Genomic DNA, 18552 nt, shown 5'->3' with positions numbered 1-18552 from the left:
GGTGCATGTTTCACCTTCAGTATCAGTGCCAAAGGCTGTGTTGGAGGCAGCCTCTTTACAGTGCCCGGGATGCAGCAGGTTTCCCTACAGGAACAGAAAGCCTGCATGGAAGGGACTCTACAGCAAGAGTGGTTCTGTGTGCTTCCTCTCGACACAACTGGCTGCTGCTTGCGTCTTTACTTAAGCTCTTTGTTAATGAGCCAAGAACTTTACACAAAATTTGTAAAATCTTCTGGAGTGTAAACATAACTCGTATATATATATAAAGCGTGTGATCTGAATTTTTTCATAGCCATAAATCAGCTCTATTTGGATCTTGGAGTTGGTGATTCTTTCTAACATACATTCAAATTCTTCTAAAAAAATGTATCAATGTTCTGGTTGCTATCTAGGAACATGGTTACTCCAAAAGTTTGTCTGTGTTTTTCTGTGTGTCTTTGCTGGCATCAGAAAAGTATCTTATTTTTCAAAAAAACACCTCCATGTATGCTTATCCTAGGCTGACAGCAGTAATATAGATACAGAGATGTGCACACATTGGGCTTTAGCCCAGAAAGACCTAAACTACAAACCTCTTCTTGGAAACTTAAAACAATTTAGGAAATCATTCTCAGTTCATTATCATTAAAGTATGTAACTTTATTCTCATGTATAACAGTTTTTCCTACAGCAGACTTCTTAGGTTTATAAAGGGAGATAAAGGTACACATCTACTCTTTTCACTTTAGTGACATTTTTTATGTCATTTGAATGCTCTGCTTGTATTTGTGTTGAGGGCTCTGCTTCTTCTTATTCCACCCATCCCCCTAACTGCAGCAGATATTAAATTCTAAAAAAATGAAATTATAAATATTCTGCTTAAGAAAATATTTTCAGGATTTTTTTAGTAAAGAGCTTATGGCTCCATTGCTCTGACATCAGTAGTTGGCCGTGAAGAACTGTATAATTGGCTTAATGGGCATTTTATTGCCAGTTCATTTTCAGGGTGATTTTCGAAGGATATAGTCAAGGACTGTTGTATTCCAGAGGGATGTATGTGTCATTTTTCCAACATAAGAATGCCTAGTGGGATGTGTGAAAATTTTTCTTTCTGAGAAAAATACAATATACACATAGATCAGCCAAAACCCCCTGCTTCCTCCCCATGCTGAGCTCACAATATCATAATTAAATTGTATGGTTTAAATGTTTATTAATAACAAGAGTTTTGATATTTATGATTTATTTTCTTGAAATTGGAAAGTATATGGCATTCAGATTTTTAAAATTCTTATTCAAAATATCATCTTTAATATTTACTGCTGTTAGGAACAAGGTGATTTTATGTCCTCTTTGACTTGTTTTGAACATAACATGCAACATGTTATTTCCAGGAGGCCAAATTATGAGATTGTGGATTCTAGCTAAGTTTCAAGCACTTAGGGGTGTTTGTTGGATAAATGAAACACTGTTTGTTCACCGATGTAACCATTTTCTCTGGTTGGCAATAAGAGCTTGTGGGAGCCATGTGAGAGGCAAAATTTCATTATAAAGTAATTTTGCAGAGCTGTGTAAGATGTGGATCTTTGAAACAGTTATTACGTATGGGTGCACTTGGGCCCAAATTAAATCTTTGAGAAATAGGTAAAACTGGGAAAAAATAATAGGGTTAAATTTGGTTTTGCTGTTTTGATTGCTTTTTTTCTTAGAAAAAGTATTTTTTTTTCCTCAAAAGGCAAGTTATGAAATGTAAGGGGACTGAGCAATGTACAGATACAGTGAAACAGAGTATAAACAAAAAAATGCCTGAATATCTTGATTGCTGTTTTTCTCTCGTTTGATTTTTTTAATGTTCTCAAAGAGCATTATTGTTCTGCATCAGCAACTGCTGTCTGCATATGGTCCTCAGCTTCATCTGATTCAATGGCAATGACGGTTGTAAGGCTTTGTCAGATAATTAGAAAAATCAAAACAGTTCTCTGAACTCCTGCTTAGTCCAGAAGTTTTCATGTCAATTCAAGTTTTGGTCCTGTGGTGTCAGCAACATGTGAAAGAGTATGAGGAAATCATGCAGCTACAGTTCTTCAAAGCCAAAGGCATCTCCAATTGAATTTGCTCTCAACGGGAGGGCCTTGCAGATGCTGAGGGACTTGTTTCACTTTACACCCTTGTTCAGCAGTAACACAGACTGTTCTGCAGTTCTCTCGCAGATGGTTGAGTTTTCATATTTTACTGATTTGTGGGGTGATGGGAGGTGGGAAGATGAGGGTTTGCATCACACTAGTGGGGAACATACCACTAGAAAAGAATGTTACGTACCTTCCATTTGCTGTGGATGTTCATATAGCAAATACTGAACTGAAAATTCTTAGAGAGTATGTGCTCCATAAGTTCCATAAGATGGTTCCCAGTATTCAATTACAAACCTCTCTACCCACTCCCTGCAGTTAAATTTACTATTTTGGGGCATTTAAGTTTTTGGGGGGGGGTGGAGGGGAGGGGGAAGGTCCTTCCTATTTCCTGTATCAGGTACCTGCAAGTAGTGATTTGTTCCTCTTTCAAAACTGGAAAACTTTTAAGAAGGCATCCTGAAGAGTACATGCTGTGTGGTAGCTAGATGGCCTTTTTTTCCAGAGTGTGGAACATGACACAATTAGTGCTTTTCTGCAGCAAAAACAGCAACACCAAATTGAGCATTATGTAGAAGTGTTTACTAGGAAACAACCAGGCAAATGAGGATCTGTTGAAGTTAGGATCCAGTGAACTAGCTAATTAAATTAAGGAAGAGAGAATATTGAAGTAGTAATGGATAAACTGATGATATGCCTGGAAGCTAATGTGGTTTTGTCAACTCCTGACATTTCATTAATATTCCTATACTCAATATTTACTTTGAAGCTGCAGTCTCTGAATGCCATCCAGAGACAAGCTATTCCATGACATCTTCAGTTTTTGTCTTATATATTACAGTTTCTCACCTTTTGTGGGAACAGAAGAAAAAGTGTGTAAGCATGACTTAAGTATGTTAAGTGTTTAAAAACAGACTTTTAAAAAAAGGTCTTGGTATTTTTGGACCAGTCATTTTATTGCTTGGTAAACTTGGCTTGATTTTTCAACATTTGACATTGGTGACAAACATTAGACATTGCTGAAGAGGCTGAGACTGGTTTTGTCTAGAATGCATAGCTCTGTAGTTCTCATAGTATGTGTTTGCCGTGGCTGTGTTTGCAGTATGGTTGTAATTTTCAGACATGTGTTGAGCACTTCCTAGCACATATATATCTGAGATCAAAGCTGAGCCTTTGGCTTGTGACTAAAGTAGGATTCAGTCTTTGTAGCTCTGGAACTTCCTGAGCTGATGACCTGTCAAGATGGCAGGAAAATGCAGTGGCTAATGGTTAGAATGTTTTATTAAAGGTAATTTTGTTGGGCACATTGTGAGCAATATGGTAATTGGTGGCTTACAAAGATATTGTGAAGAAAATAACACCTTTCACTATGCAAGGCTACTTTGAAGAAATAGCTTTGATGATTTCAGTGGTATGGAAATGGGATGGTTAATATTTACTACAATGGTTTATCTCCTTTGAAAAAGAAAAAAACTATAAATTACCAGTTTTCATCACAGGAATGTTTACATGTGTATACTCTAAGGGTGGCTGTTCCTTGATATAATGGATAGTCATGACTGCATGAAGAAGGTAAAAGGTGATTCTGAAAGCAGCACAAATGATTTTGCTAAGAGAAAAGATGACTGAGAAATCTAACAATAAAATAAAAGGATGGCACAATAGGAGGCAAAATTCAATAGTGACAGATGCATGCTAATTTTCATTGGCAAGAGTTGGAATTATTTGTAAGTATTGCTGCCTTCTGTTTGTTGGTAATATCAAGGCAGAGCTATAGTCAATGAAAATGCATTTAAGACAGTGAGAGCTGTATTATGCAATTAACCTGTGAAGCATAATACCACAGGATATCATTTCACCCTGGAGTCTCGAAGGAATCAAGAAAAGCTCAGTGATGTGTACCTAATCAATTATACATTTAATGGAATATTAGTATCTGCTTCTATCCTATAGACTGCCTAGAGTGAATTGCTAACTAAGAGGGAAATGGAAGGTGTTTCCACAGATGGGTATTTTCTACCCCAATGTTTCTTGGAGATGTGTGCAGTTTTCTGAGACAGTGGAATGGTCAAGTCATTGGTTGAATACAATAATTTTGGTTCAGAGACAACAAAACCTACTTCTTTTCATGTTGGCTAGTATGAAATCAATAAGATATTTGGATTATTTGGAGCAATGTTGTCAAGTAATTTTGAGTAGATTAACGATGAGAGGTAAGATAGACTTCAAATATCACCTAATGAATTGCAAAAAATGCAAAAATAGATTAATTTGCAAATCTTGTGAGAAAACTAGTAGAGAACTGCTCCAACATAAATACATTTATATTTACTTCCAAATTAAAATAAAAAAATTGGAAAGACAATATTGTAACTTGTGTGTGTGCAAATGCCTTAAGAGTTTTCAGTTACTAGTAGGACACTGTATCTTAGTCATTGAATCACTGTGGTGTATTTTAGGAGGTTAAGAATGACATTGTCCAATCCATTAATAAGTTGGTTGGGTAGATCATTGGTACATGTGATTTCTGCTTTCACAGTTGTCTTACTTTAGTATATATTCTTAATGCCATGTTCTTTCCCCAGTTATAAAGTGACTGTATTTTCTTATTCTAACTAAAATATATCTTGATGTAACTAACTTTTCACTTTTTTTTTGTTTTCTTTTCCAGTTTAAAAGAATGCTGAACCGTGAGCTAACCCACCTCTCTGAAATGAGCAGGTCAGGCAATCAGGTCTCAGAATATATATCAAACACTTTCTTAGGTAAGACTATGAAGAGCTAACTTTTTTTGCCTTTGGGGGGTTTTTATATCTCTCTGGGCTCTGTTAGAGCCTAAATGCAAGTGGCTTTCCATATTAATTTCTGCTTTCAGAAACTGTGCATTTAGCATATTGTTGTCAGCATTTGTGCACAGAGATCAGGTTAGATCCACTTCCTCACAGCTCAGTTAATTTGTGTAGGTGATTTCCCCGTGTGTGTAATTGCAGATTAATATTCATATACATATTACAACTACTATATTGATGCCCTATTAAGAAATTAATATAATGAATTATAGAGAATCAGAGAGATTCACAGAATATCCTTCTGAACTGGAAGGGACTCACAAGGATCCTCAAGTCCAACTCTAAAGTGAATGACCCATACAGGGCTCAAACCTACAACCTGGCTTTATTAGCACCATGCACTAAACAACTGGCTAGTCTCAGAGTGGTAATTATAGATATATTTATGTATTAAAGAGAATTCTACCACTATTATTTTCCTACTGGAATTATTGCAGAGGTTTCAGTAGGCTGGAAGCACATAAGCACGTGCAACCTCATGAAATCTTACAGCAAGCAGTTAAGATATTTTGGTATTCCCTGTTTGCACATGCACAGTTAGGTGCATGTGACTAAATAAACATCTGAACAGACTTTTTCCAGAAAGTTTTTGCAGCTCAAGTTCTTGGCATGCTGGGATGTGAGCATTAACAAAAACCCAACACAATATCACAAACAATATGGTTCCTTAACCATGGCGCTTTTTTTCCCTTAAAATTCATGAAAATCAAGAAAACTTTCATATTGCTGATTGTGAACATGAAGATAAAGTTACTATACCAATCTCAAAACGTTTTGAGCAAACTAGCATTGGTTCATAAAGACAGTGTAATAAGAGAGGCACAGTCAAATACACCTAAATTAGGGTAACAAGTGCTTTAAAAAGTGACAGTCATACATGTTAATATCCATCTTATTCTGTGTGAGATACCATAGCTGGTGCTTTTTGGGGCTTTTTTGAAAGAAGTGGGGTTCCTGTGAAGTACATTTTATCCTGTCCTCCTGTCCAAAATGGATGGCTGAATGTGTCTGTTCAGCTGGCCCATGGTTGCAGCAGTGTGCCAACTGCTGCAGCACAGTAGGGTTTCAGACAGTGGGAGAGGGATAAGCCCCTGTCATGGACAAGCAGTATTGCCCAGCTTCATGTGCCCTGAAAACCACAGTGTGCAGTTGCCTGAAAGGATGACCCACTTAGGCTGTGGAGACTGCGACGCCAGCTTCTGCTTGCTTTCACTTGAAAGCTTGAGACTTACTTTGACAGGGTAAAGAAATGCATCCGTCAGCCTTTCGCATGAGATCTCAGTCACGAGCAGAAAGAGGGCTGGAAAGGCAATCACTTCGAATTTACTGGACCATGGATACTGTTTTCTGTCTGCATGAAAAACTAGATACTTAGAATTGTAGGTATAAGACCAGCACAATAGTGAAAACACCTAATCTACAAATGTATTGTATAGTTTCAAAATATGCAGTCTAAATATATAGGTTCTGAACATCTATGCAAAGATAAAACTTTCTCTCCCTGGAAGTATTTAATGAGTTTATTATCAAATTTATTTTTTTTATATCTAACTTACCTCCACAATATCTACAAACTCACATTTGTAAATTAGGACAGTGTCATGAGAAAACAGGGTTTTCTGTTCTCCTTATTAAAAAAAAAAACAACCCAAAAAAAATCAAAAAAACCCCCCAAAAAATCAAACTGTTTTCCTGTAGGGCTATATGAATGTTTGAAGTTATTTACAATGATAAGAAATATAATCTGTGTATAAGACATAAGGCTCCTATATTGTGCATAATAATATGCAAAGATTCCTTTTTCAGCATCATTAATCTGTTTCTATCAATGGAAAATGTTTGAGAACCTGCAATTGAGCATAGCATAAACAGGGTGAAAACGGCAAGCTGTCTTTTCTGGATGTTCAGATGGGCACAGCTCTGTGTGCTCAAAGTTGCAAAAGCAGAGGCAGTCCCATAGAGTTTCTCTGGAGATCTAAAGTCATTCAGACAGACACTTCCTTTCACTTGAGTTAGTCTGACAGCTCAGCTAATGAACCTCTGTTTGATGGGTCTAAACTTTGTGCATATGGCTAAAACCATAGACATCAAAGCACAGGCACAAGCCACAGCTCCTCATCTGTTGTCAGTTTGCACCAGACAAGAGCTGCCACGCTCTGCCTCCCCTTTTCTCCTTACAAGGAGAGTGGTGAAGTACCAGGGACTCAGTGCTGTAGGCTACAACCTGGTGACATTTCCAAAGTCTCTTCTTCATTGTGATTTGTTTGGAATTTGAGGTGTCCATTAAATGTATCTGCTAAAGGGCAATTAAAAAAAAAAGGCAGGAAAAAAAGTGAAGAAGCAACCATATAAAGAGCTCATAATTAGAAATGGACTTGCTAACCTCATCTGGTTTCAAAGTCTGTATTGGAAATTAATATTGTAGAAAGGAAAGAAATACAATGTAAAAATCGCAACTTTTCTTACTTTCTTTTCAAATTTTATTTTGGCTTAAGGGGTTTTTTTTAGCTGTTTTGGCTCATCTCCTGTGTCAGAAACATATTTTCTGGATTTTTATAGTTTTACTCATATATTCCTTGAGGTCTAGAAAAGGTGGAGGTACATTTCAGCAAAGAAAAAGAGGTAATTTGAAGGGAGTCATTAAACTCTTGGTTGAAATACAGTAAGAATAAAAGAAGCAAAAAATAATTCAAGTTCCTAATAGGTTTTTTTTTTTCAGAAAAGCCCTTCATTGCACAAACTTGGGTTTCTTTGGAGCAGGTGTTTGCAGTGCTCCACGACCCCATACTGGTTGTACAGCAATCCTGTGGCAGTTGCCTAAATATATTTTACTCTCAGTTTAATTCTTGTCTTAAGTTTTGCTGGCACGTATGTTGATAAATTTTATTAAGTGATGCTGCTGATACTGCTGCAGAGCTAAAAGCCCACAGCAAAATTTAGAGGTTAACAAAGCACTCTCTCATTTTGTCATTATTATTGACTCTAGCTGGGAGCTGCAGAAATGCTGCACTGGTGGTGTGAGCTGCCAGCAATCCAAAGTGCTTGTAATGTGGCTTGGAAAGCACAAAAGGCTTCCCAGGTTGTACAGTCCTAGTAGACAGGACCAGTCCACAAGTATTAAATTCTTCGAGTCTTCAAGTCTTGAAAAAGTTTTCTAAAGGTTTACATGAGGACACACATAGACACGTTTTGAAATACAATTTCAGAGAATGTTTCTCCTGAAAAAAAGAAAGAAAATTATTTTTTCTTGCGAAGTGTATTCATGTGCAGTTGTAATAACATTTTTATACTGAGATGATTGACCCTTTCTACAGCACTAGGGATATGGCAGAAGTGGTAATCAGACAGTCACAAGTTGCTTTTAAAGCCAATTCAGAAATAATGAGACAATTTGAGTAAAAGAGATCTGCTTTTACTGAAGTATAGGTCTATATTTAACTTTTCATGGGTTTAGTGATCTTGATAGAAAGAATCTAAATCTTAAAAGAGGTTCTTCTAAGAATTAAAAAGTCCATAAGGTGCAATTCAACAGTGAATTTTATAATATTTATAATTCTTTTATAAATTATTTTCTTTTTATTCATTCTTTTGAAGACAAGCAACATGAAGTTGAAATCCCTTCTCCAACACAGAAAGAGAAAGAGAAAAAGAAGAGGCCAATGTCCCAGATCAGTGGAGTCAAAAAACTCATGCACAGCTCCAGCCTAACTAATTCCAGTATTCCCAGGTTTGGAGTTAAAACAGACCAAGAAGATGTCCTTGCCAAGGTAGACAATATATATATGTCCTTGAAATTATTTGAGCAGAGTGTGGATTTTTCTGTATTGTTCATCCTCTGCTTATACACATTGATTTCAAGCTGCAGCACCAGGCATTTATATCACTTGAAATAATCCAAATTTATTGGAGCAGAAGAATAGCAAGCAAAATCAGAAACAGACCATAAGGGTTAATTTCAGCATGAAGATAATTTCATCTGGAGATAGAATGTAAATTAGCATTTGTGTATGCATTAAGAAAGCTTCCTATTCATAAATATTATCTGAAGATTGAAGAATAAACATATTGTATAATATCACATGAATGAAAATGTAAGATAGCAAACTTATTTTTAAAAAATGCACAAGGGTATACAGCATTAGAACTACCCTTCCTATTTTTAGCTTTATCATTTTATGTGCATTCTTTCTCTTATTTTTTAATGAAATTTCTTATTATTTTTTGCACCAGCGCTTAACTACTCGGTAATAACAGAAAATTGATATAAAGGGATTTTTGATCGAGTTATGCCTCTCCTAACATTTTCAGGAATCTTATTTGAAGAGTGTTTCTGAGAACCAGGGAGAGAGCAGCAGAATTGCTGCATCTCTGGAGGTTTCCTCCTCACTGAACTTCATTGTCAATGGACAGTGAGATAGCAAAGTGTGTCAGTTAAACTCATTCAAGATACTGTAGAGTTTTTCCCTCTGGGCCAATCCACTTAAGAGGCAGTCTTTCCTGCTTAGTAAAATGAAATCTGAAAAATGGGTAGATGTAAATTTCGATATTCCAAGATTAGTAGCAGCTGCAGAGTTTAAAGTTTAGCCCTTGCAAAGTTTAGCAAGTAACTTGCATAGTGGCCAGGTCTTAATGAGCCCTCTGTTTGTAATTACTTCTCTGAAAAATTGCAGGAATTTTTGTGTTAGATTTTAACCTGTTCATTGCTTGATTCTACTCTAGGAACTTGAAGATTTGAACAAGTGGGGTCTTCAGGTTTTCAGAGTAGCAGAGTTATCTGGAAACAGACCTCTGACTGTCATCATGCACACTATTTTTCAGGCAAGTATGAGCAGTCATGCTGCTTTTTTCTTATCTTGGAGACTGTTCTGTGCTTTGAAACCTAATTGTTTTTCCTTTACTTTTATAGGAGCGGGACTTGTTAAAAACTTTTAAGATTCCAGCAGATACTTTAATAACTTACTTGATGACCCTGGAAGACCATTACCATGCAGATGTGGCATACCACAACAACATACATGCTGCAGATGTTGTTCAGTCAACCCATGTCCTACTATCCACCCCAGCATTAGAGGTAAATTACACTGAAGAAAAGTGGCAGTCATGAGAGAAGGGGATGCACTGAGAGTCTCCTAAACTAAATATTAAAGATCTTAATTTCCACAAAGTTTGTAGTGGAATAAGAAATCTTAGCACTTCTTTAATTAATTCTGTTCTTTTAAAGATATTTTGTGAAGATCAAAGTTACATGTAAATATTTTGCAGAAAATGTCACTTCTTTTCATTTTAAATCATGGAAATTTTTGTTGTCATAATGTTTTTCATTGCAAACCAATGCATATCTTGTTTTTACCATCTTATTATTAATGCTACGTCCTGTTCTGTAGCTATTTCCCATATGGGATTCTACCTAACCACAGTAAGTGAGTAAGTGGAATTTCTTAGGAAGGTTTATTCTGATCCAGAAAGACTACTTTTGTATTTATTTCTAAAACAGATTGGAACATGTACTAAATTTTCACTGAACTAGCTCTTTTTTACACTTCCTCCCCCCCACCCCCCACCCCAAATATTTCAAAAATTTTTGGGAAAACAATTAATCTGCTCTTTCTGTAGCAATTCTCTTCTTGAAAGACCTTAAATCTCTGAAGTAGAAGGATGTTAAAGATGGAGATTTTCCCTCTTTTAAGTAGAGTTCAGGTCTTAACATAGAAAATGTTAATGTTGATATATCCCTGCAAATGGTTAGGAAAATCCAGGTAAAGGAAGCAGTAGGAATTTTATTAGTTCAAAAGGATTTACCTTCATTTTCAAGAAGGGCTGCGTTTTGACTCTCCTATAATGGTCAATATGTCATGTTACTGAATACATCTGTATTACCTTCTTAAAAAGAGGGTTATAAGTGGACCTTGGCAAGTTTGGATCCTCAAAGACTTGGAAATCTCTTGAGAAAAATATTCTTGTTCTCAAGAAGAAAGATCAAATAATGTTCTTAAAACATCCCTGGCTTTACCACACAGCTGAGCTAGTCATCAGTAAAATTTTGGGTTTTTTTTTTTTTTTCAGATCTGTTTTTTTTCATGGCCTTCTTCTCAGCAGAGCTTTAGCTGGTGAAATGGCAGTGTCTGCCCAGTGCCACTGCTGGTCTTTGCACTTCTGAACTGTTCTTGATCAATTTTGAAAGCATTTGCTTCATGTGGGTGCTTCTGACTTCAGCACACTGGGCTCAGTGACATTCCAAGTCCATTGCAGTCCTCTTTTCCTATCTTCCTAATAATCTCATAAAAATGGAAAATCAGTAAATGCTAAGTGAGATATTGTGTAGTCTCTCACTATTTCCTTTAGCATTATATAGGAGATGTGCATCTTTCAAGTACAGGATGATACACAGGAGTCAAGCTGAAATATTTAATTTGTGCTATAACTTAGAAACCTCTACTTAATTGCCTAATAAAGGTAGATTTATTTACGGACTGAAGTTGAAAATACTTCAGTTATGACAGAATTTAGTGATGCCCTCTGTATGAACTACAAATCACTTTGGCCAAACTTGAAATATTTATGAAATTCTACATAATTGATGATTTTACAAGGGTTTGATAGCTTGTATGTAAAGTCTCTGGAGATCTCGGTACATTTTAAATGTGTTTTGCTTGCTCACATCCAGACTCAAGTAGTATTGTTTTTATTGAAAATAATTTTTTTTTTTTCCCACTGGTGATTGTCATTTCTGTTTCATTATATTCTAGGCGGTGTTCACTGATTTAGAGATTCTTGCAGCAATTTTTGCCAGTGCAATACATGATGTAGATCATCCTGGGGTTTCAAACCAATTTCTTATCAACACAAGTAAGTTTGATGTTTAGTGGTTTTCTCAAGACTTTGCTGTGAGGTCTGCACATAGCACCTGAAAAATACCACCAGTTCATTCCTTGTTTGCTTCTACCTCTAACTTTTCTCAGTAAATAGATAGATGTTTATATTTTACACCTGATATTACTTTGCATTTTTTCTAACTTTAGAAATGATTTACATAGTACACTCTTGCAAGAATTACTAAGGTATGAGCTATAAACTGGCATTGTTTCAATATATTGCATGTTTTATCTCCTGAAAATATAGTTGATTTACATTAAATAGTTTAATTTTTAGGAAGAGAATGAAGGAAGATTAAAAAAAAAGAAAAGCAAGACAAGAATTTATGTGTTTATATTAGAAACATATGACGTGATTAAGGATAGAAATTCAGAAATCAGAAAAGCAAGTTTCGTTTTAGCAAACAGACAGTTAGAACAATCTCTGCCTGGATCCTGTACTTGGCTTTTGATCTCTTATGCTTTGTAGACTGAATTTCCTCACCCAGTTTCTGCAGCTATAATAAATATGTTTGGTTTTTTCTGACCCCAATGTTATCTCCAAATTTGAAACCCAGTGTACTTCTGCATTCCTCAAGGCAGTTGTTGGCAGCCTTGCTGAACCTCTATCCCCTCAGTCATCTACTGAAAGAAAAACAATGTTAACTTTATTGAACCTGATCATGACATATTTACTCAATAGTTTGTTGCCCTAGTGGCAACTTGCTTGGATTTTGTTGCCTTCTGTCACTATTATTGCCCTTTGAAGGTCAGTACCAGTTCCATCATACTATGTTAATTCTTCTGCTCTCTGAGAACTCCTTTTATGACCCAGAAGTGCAAAGTTTAAAAAATACTAATTATGCAAGCATAAAAGAAGAAAAAGCAGCAGAAATGGAAACATGCAAGGGTTGTGTATTTGACCCATCTGGTTGCACGTTTATGGATACTGTCACTTCTGCACATGGGCAGAATCTATTTCACAGGTATTAAAATAGAATGACCCCAAATCAACAGTAGAGTTTGAAGAAGGGAGCTCCTCTTCTGACTCATTGCTGTTGTGTATTCAAATAAGACATGCACTTCAGTTTAGCCTGCACCTAGTTTTGTTTGTCTCAATGGCCTAAGGGCCATCCTATAATTAAATTGAATTTGATGACTCATCCTCATGAAAGAGGATTAAGATTGACTCTGTATTTTTTGTGCTTTACTGGGGAGGACCAGTACAGTTCAGCAGTGCAGGCAGAGAGTGAATCAAGCTTTGTGCCAAAACCAAAGAATTCTTAATTGAATCTTAAGAGTGGGCGCATGTAGGTAAAGCTTTTTCCTTGCTTGTTGAGTCAGAAACTGAGTACCAGATTATACTGGTGGCTCCAGGGTTCTGTGAGGAAACCAATGAATTGTTTAGGTTTAAGAGTGTTGACTTAGTTGAAGGGATGAGTAGTGGTACTTTACTTCTAGTTAGACAGACTGAAATTCAGCTAGTGTAGGAGTCATACTCATGCTGATAATTACCCGCTTAAAAAATACATCTTGTTTCTCTTAATTCAGCTTTTGATAAAGGAGGCTTATGTGTCAGTCAAGTAAAAACACTAATTGAAGCTTTCAGCTGTTGCAAGGCTGAAAGAAACAAAGAGATTTTGTTTATTTTAAATTGTTCTGTGTACAAGGAAGAAACTGCAGGGACAGAGACAGAAAAAGATCTGTCTAATGTTGACTTCTCAAATCCAAAATTTTTAACCTTTAGAAGATAATTCGCTTCCATCTAATTTTGTTTCTCCAGTGAACCAAACAATGTATTAAGATTTCACTAAATATAAGAATGCATTTTAAAAAAACATGATAGACTTAGTTACTTAAAGTGTGTACATATTTCCCATATTTTCTTTTTTTTATAGTTAGTCTTATGACTTTTCTATTATTTTCCTATATAAAGTCTATTACAGAGTTATTGACTAAATGAATCCCTCTTGAATGTTATTAAATAACAAACAAATATGAAGTACCATAGCATCAGATGAGATGTTTATTTTACCACTGTAACTCTGTCCTTCCAGAAAAATATTCTTGAATCTTACAATGTCTTACAGAGGTTACCAAGGGGGAGCTTTCTTCCATTTTTATACCCATTTTGAAGTTGAGTGCATTTTAGCTGTGTCTGTAGCTCCAGCTCTTCCAAAGTATTCTGGCAATGTGGAGTGTTTTGCAGTTGTAGCAAACCAGAAGGCTGTTTGAAAGGAAAATAAACTAGTGTCTTATTTCTGCATGAGAAAAACAAGTATGCAAGCTTTGTATGTGTTCTGTGAAAGACAAAAATCATTTTACAAACTTGCTTTCTTTCTGCTTTTGCTATTATGGTTTTGCTGTCTTTGGGATAAAGAAAGGCAGAGGAAGACTTTCCTGATTCAACAGATCGATTTATTCAAGACAGGAGAGGAAGACAGCAGGAGAATAGATAATGAGATTAATGAAATCTGAAGATCAAAGCTTTTAGAGACCTCCCCTTGAACCAGAGGCATTTTAAAATATAGCTGGTGTAAAAGAAAAAAAGAGGACAGAGAGTGGAATAGACTGATGTATGTTTAGACTTAGGCTAGAACAGCTGCAATAAACAGAAGATAATATAGCACAGGAAAAGTATGATCACATAAAAATTAATTGAGTTTTTTGTGGTAGATTTATTTACAAGCTGTATCTTAAAGCATAAGCAAGCTGACTGTGCAGTATTCCTGGATTAGAGCTAAAGCTGTGCAGACAGTTTCATAACTGCTTTGATTTTTCAGAGCTGTCTGTTCAGCAGGTCTAAGCTGACCTTACATGTGTGCCTTAGCACAGGCATGGCTGGGAAGTGTGTGTTATTCTCACAGCCATATGGGTGACTGTGGTAAGAATAACTCCATTGGTGAAGACACTATTACAGACAGCATCAGGGACTCACCATGCCCAAACACAAAAGGCAGCATTCAAGGCCATTGCCTGCAGTTTCACACCACATGACATTACATGGAAAAGACAAGCATAGCTGTTACCATCCTACCAGCCTTCAGTTGTCATGGACTAACGACTGTAAGCCTAGTTCACTAGGCATCTTAGCATCTTAGATAACTGCAGAAAGACACGATTTGAAAATCAAGAAGCTTGTGCTCCGCAACAGACCTGCAGAAAAGCCTCAGCTGTGTGTTCCAAGGTCAAAGTGCTGGGAAGCTGAAACTTGACTAGCAGTAGAATTTTAGGTGTTGTGACGAAGAGAGGCATGAGAAGACATCAGTGTGTTTTAGCTGAGGTGTGTTTATGCATATATTATGCATATAATATTTTCTAAGTTACCTCTTGCAAATATTAAAATTTATTCTAAAAATTGCCTTTCTTATATTTTTTCTAACTTGCCACTCCAGACACGTGTTCCTGCATCATTGCAAAGCGTTTTCTTTGTTTTGCTCAACTTTGGCTTGACCTAGTAAGTTACTCAGTGAATAATTCTGTAACTTTCAGGGCTGCTTCTAATGTTCTAAAAGTTTATCAATAAATCTAACAAGATTTACTATGTGTAATGCATGCAATGAATTTGAAAAAGATCTTAAGGGATTTGGTAAAAGCACAGGCTTTAGTAACGTTCTGCCCTGCAATTGTTATTGCAGATTCTGAACTCGCCTTGATGTACAATGACTCATCAGTACTGGAGAATCATCACTTGGCTGTGGGTTTCAAGCTGCTGCAGGAAGAAAATTGTGACATTTTCCAGAATTTGACCAAAAAACAGAGACAATCATTGAGGAAAATGGTCATTGACATTGTGAGTTTTGAGACTGTGTCTTCCATAGAGCTAGGACATTGAGTAATAAAGCACGGAAGCATTTTATGATAAATGACATGTCATCAGGCCCGTAAACAATAAAGTGAAAGTTTGAAGTTTTGTCATATCTTAGCCAAATACAAATAGCGGGTCCTTTTAAGTTTCTCTCACTTTCTGTGCATTTCTGGAAGGCATACTTTTCTGTTTCAAGCTGGTTTTGTACTGACATGACACTATTCTACCACTACAGGCAGAAATTTGTTACTGAATTAATAATGAATTTGGGCTGATCAGTTCATTCTGAGCAATGTTGAACAATAATTCTTAAAAAAAATAATATGAGGACCTACTGTTATGAACATACAGGACTCTTACTTGTATCATGTATTCAGACATAGAAGCTATGGGTTCCTTCCAAAAAATGTTGATTTATATGTTCAATATATATGTTTCTAAAAATTTCAGTAGAATAATTTACATAGTGTTCTTTTTTATGTTTTTTTCTAGGTACTTGCAACAGATATGTCTAAGCACATGAATCTACTGGCTGATTTAAAAACTATGGTTGAAACTAAAAAAGTGACCAGTTCTGGTGTCCTGCTTCTTGATAACTATTCAGACAGGATTCAGGTAAGGAAATGCATCTGAAAATGTTCACTTGTATTACACACGTAATAACATTGTCTTCCCCATTCTCCAGCATGGATTAGAGCTGTCTCTTTCACACCATGATTCACTGCTTCCCTCTGTTTCTTCTGTGGTCTAATGACATGGTTTAAGTGATTCTCTGGGAGACTAATGAAGTGCTAGGGTAGTTCAGGACTAAATGAGGCTTTGGCCTTCCCTTCAAATTATCAAAAAGTGATTCTCTTTCTCACAATGATTTTGTGACCTTTATAGTGGCAGAAACCAGGTAATTCATGGCTGTTACTGCAAGTGTGAAAATCACACAAGTACCTAATTTTTGGCTGTTTAGAATAAATTTTGCATTACGCGTATCTTCAAGATTTTGTTTTACAGTCACCAGAAATGTAAATAAAAAAGGAGCTGCTTGTCTTCAGTGCAATAACACCACAGGTGTTCAATGTATTCTAGGTTCTTCAGAATATGGTGCACTGTGCAGATCTGAGCAACCCTACCAAGCCACTCCATCTCTACCGCCAATGGACAGATAGAATAATGGAGGAATTTTTCCGTCAGGGAGACCGAGAACGAGAGAGGGGAATGGAGATAAGTCCCATGTGTGATAAGCACAATGCATCTGTAGAAAAATCACAGGTAATGGATTTTATAAGGCAGTTAAACCTTTTAGAAGAAAAGGATGCTACATAGTCATGTTTTGAACAATTTCTGAATGCACTTTTTACTTTTCTTCCTCTAAGTTAATTAATTCAGCCCCTCAGTAGTAAGTGAGGCAAATTGAGACTTTTACTGTGAAAACATAGAGCGTGGCAGTATGTTTGCTGAAGGGATTCCATCACTGTCCTGACCTGAAAAGCAGCATACGTGCCAAAAGAGATTATTGTACAGCTGACTGGGGTTTCCTTCAATAATGTAGTTAAATATAAAGCAGGTATTTAGCTCACTAGATGCAGTAGAGTTTTTTGAAATGTGCAGTTCACTTGAAAACAAATCCTTTCCATGCTGTTATCCAATATCCTGAATCAGACTTCTGAAAAGTAAAAGACCTTATCTGTTATATAAATTAGTATGGTTTCCTTTCAGCCACCTCTAAGGGTAATGTATCTTGTCTCTCTTCCTAGCATTATATTTCTCATACTTTGCATGACTTTTTCATTTCTCTGTGAGTAATCATATTCTTGCATTATTTGAAATAGGTGGGTTTTATAGACTACATTGTTCATCCTTTGTGGGAGACATGGGCAGATCTTGTTCACCCGGATGCCCAGGATATCTTAGATACACTGGAGGACAATCGAGAATGGTACCAGAGCACAATCCCTAGAAGTCCCTCTCCTGCTCCTGAAGAAAAGGAAGAGGGAAAGCAGGGTCAGACTGAAAAATTCCAGTTTGAATTAACGCTGGAGGAAGACGGTGAGTCAGACACTGAAAAGGACAGTGGAAGTCAAGTAGAAGAAGACACCAGCTTCAGTGACTCCAAGACTCTTTGCACCCAGGATTCAGAATCCACTGAAATTCCTCTTGATGAGCAAGTAGGGGAAGAAGTGGAAGAGGAGGAGAACCAAACAGCAGAGCCTTGTATGGTAGAAGAACATTCTCCTGACACATAACAATGAAAACGCAGTCTCTTTCTCTCTTGCTCACTCCCTTTCTTTTTCCTCTCTCTCTTTTTTTTTTTTTTTTTTTTTTTTTTTTTGGAGGGGGGGTGCGGGGTGCAGGGGGGGCTGGAGCATTTTCAGTTTTGTTACGGATTTTTTTATTTTCTTTTTTTTTTTAAAGGTAGGCAATGATTTCCAAACTATATGTCACATACTACAACCATGGTCAGAATTTGGTGTTATCTGCCAGAATGATTGTTGATCAAAACTGAAGTTGATGATTCAGTTTGGCACTCAGGAATATTGCAAACAGAATTTTCACCTCCATGCTGTCAGAAAGCAGGGGGAGAACATCCATAAATTACATTTTAATAAGGTCCCTATTTGGCAGATTCCATTAAATAAAGCAAATGCTTTCAGAGGAGTACCGCCTGCCAAACGAATGTTGGTGTGCTTTGATAGTTTTTGAATTCATTGTATTGTATTGTAAGACAGTGGATAACGTTCATCTGTAGACGAAACAGACAGAAAAAACATTGAGGTTCCTACTGGAAAACAAATTCACAAAAATGATGGGACACAAATGGATTCTGTTACCAACATGAAGATAAGCTGTGAAAATTACATTATTTTCTAATTTCTAATCTTCTGAGACATGACTGAAAAAAAATGTGACCCAGTGGGTTGCACTAACCTCTCCATTTTGTATAA

At 36.4% G+C, this 18552-nt stretch overlaps 1 protein-coding gene across 7 annotated transcripts in view; it reads left to right on the top strand.

The window, feature by feature from the left end:
- Window positions 1-17890, top strand: part of PDE4D (phosphodiesterase 4D) — a 309694-nt gene extending 291804 nt beyond the window's left edge. For all 7 annotated transcript variants that reach the window (XM_041414575.1, XM_041414580.1, XM_041414579.1 and 4 more), the window contains 9 exons: window positions 4780-4873; window positions 8552-8724; window positions 9677-9775; window positions 9864-10028; window positions 11704-11803; window positions 15447-15601; window positions 16109-16231; window positions 16697-16879; window positions 17440-17890. In XM_041414575.1, coding sequence (XP_041270509.1) covers window positions 4780-4873; window positions 8552-8724; window positions 9677-9775; window positions 9864-10028; window positions 11704-11803; window positions 15447-15601; window positions 16109-16231; window positions 16697-16879; window positions 17440-17853 — 1506 coding nt within the window. In that variant the 3' untranslated portion in view covers window positions 17854-17890. The remainder of the gene's footprint in view (window positions 1-4779; window positions 4874-8551; window positions 8725-9676; window positions 9776-9863; window positions 10029-11703; window positions 11804-15446; window positions 15602-16108; window positions 16232-16696; window positions 16880-17439) is intronic.
- Window positions 17891-18552: the final 662 nt, after the last annotated feature.

Source organism: Onychostruthus taczanowskii, unplaced genomic scaffold (assembly GCF_017590055.1).
Source record: "Onychostruthus taczanowskii isolate IOZ18803 unplaced genomic scaffold, ASM1759005v1 scaffold46, whole genome shotgun sequence".
In the NCBI taxonomy this organism is placed as follows: domain Eukaryota; kingdom Metazoa; phylum Chordata; class Aves; order Passeriformes; family Passeridae; genus Onychostruthus; species Onychostruthus taczanowskii.
Note: the sequence above shows the minus strand (reverse complement) of the source record. Positions and strands in the feature narration are given on the sequence as shown.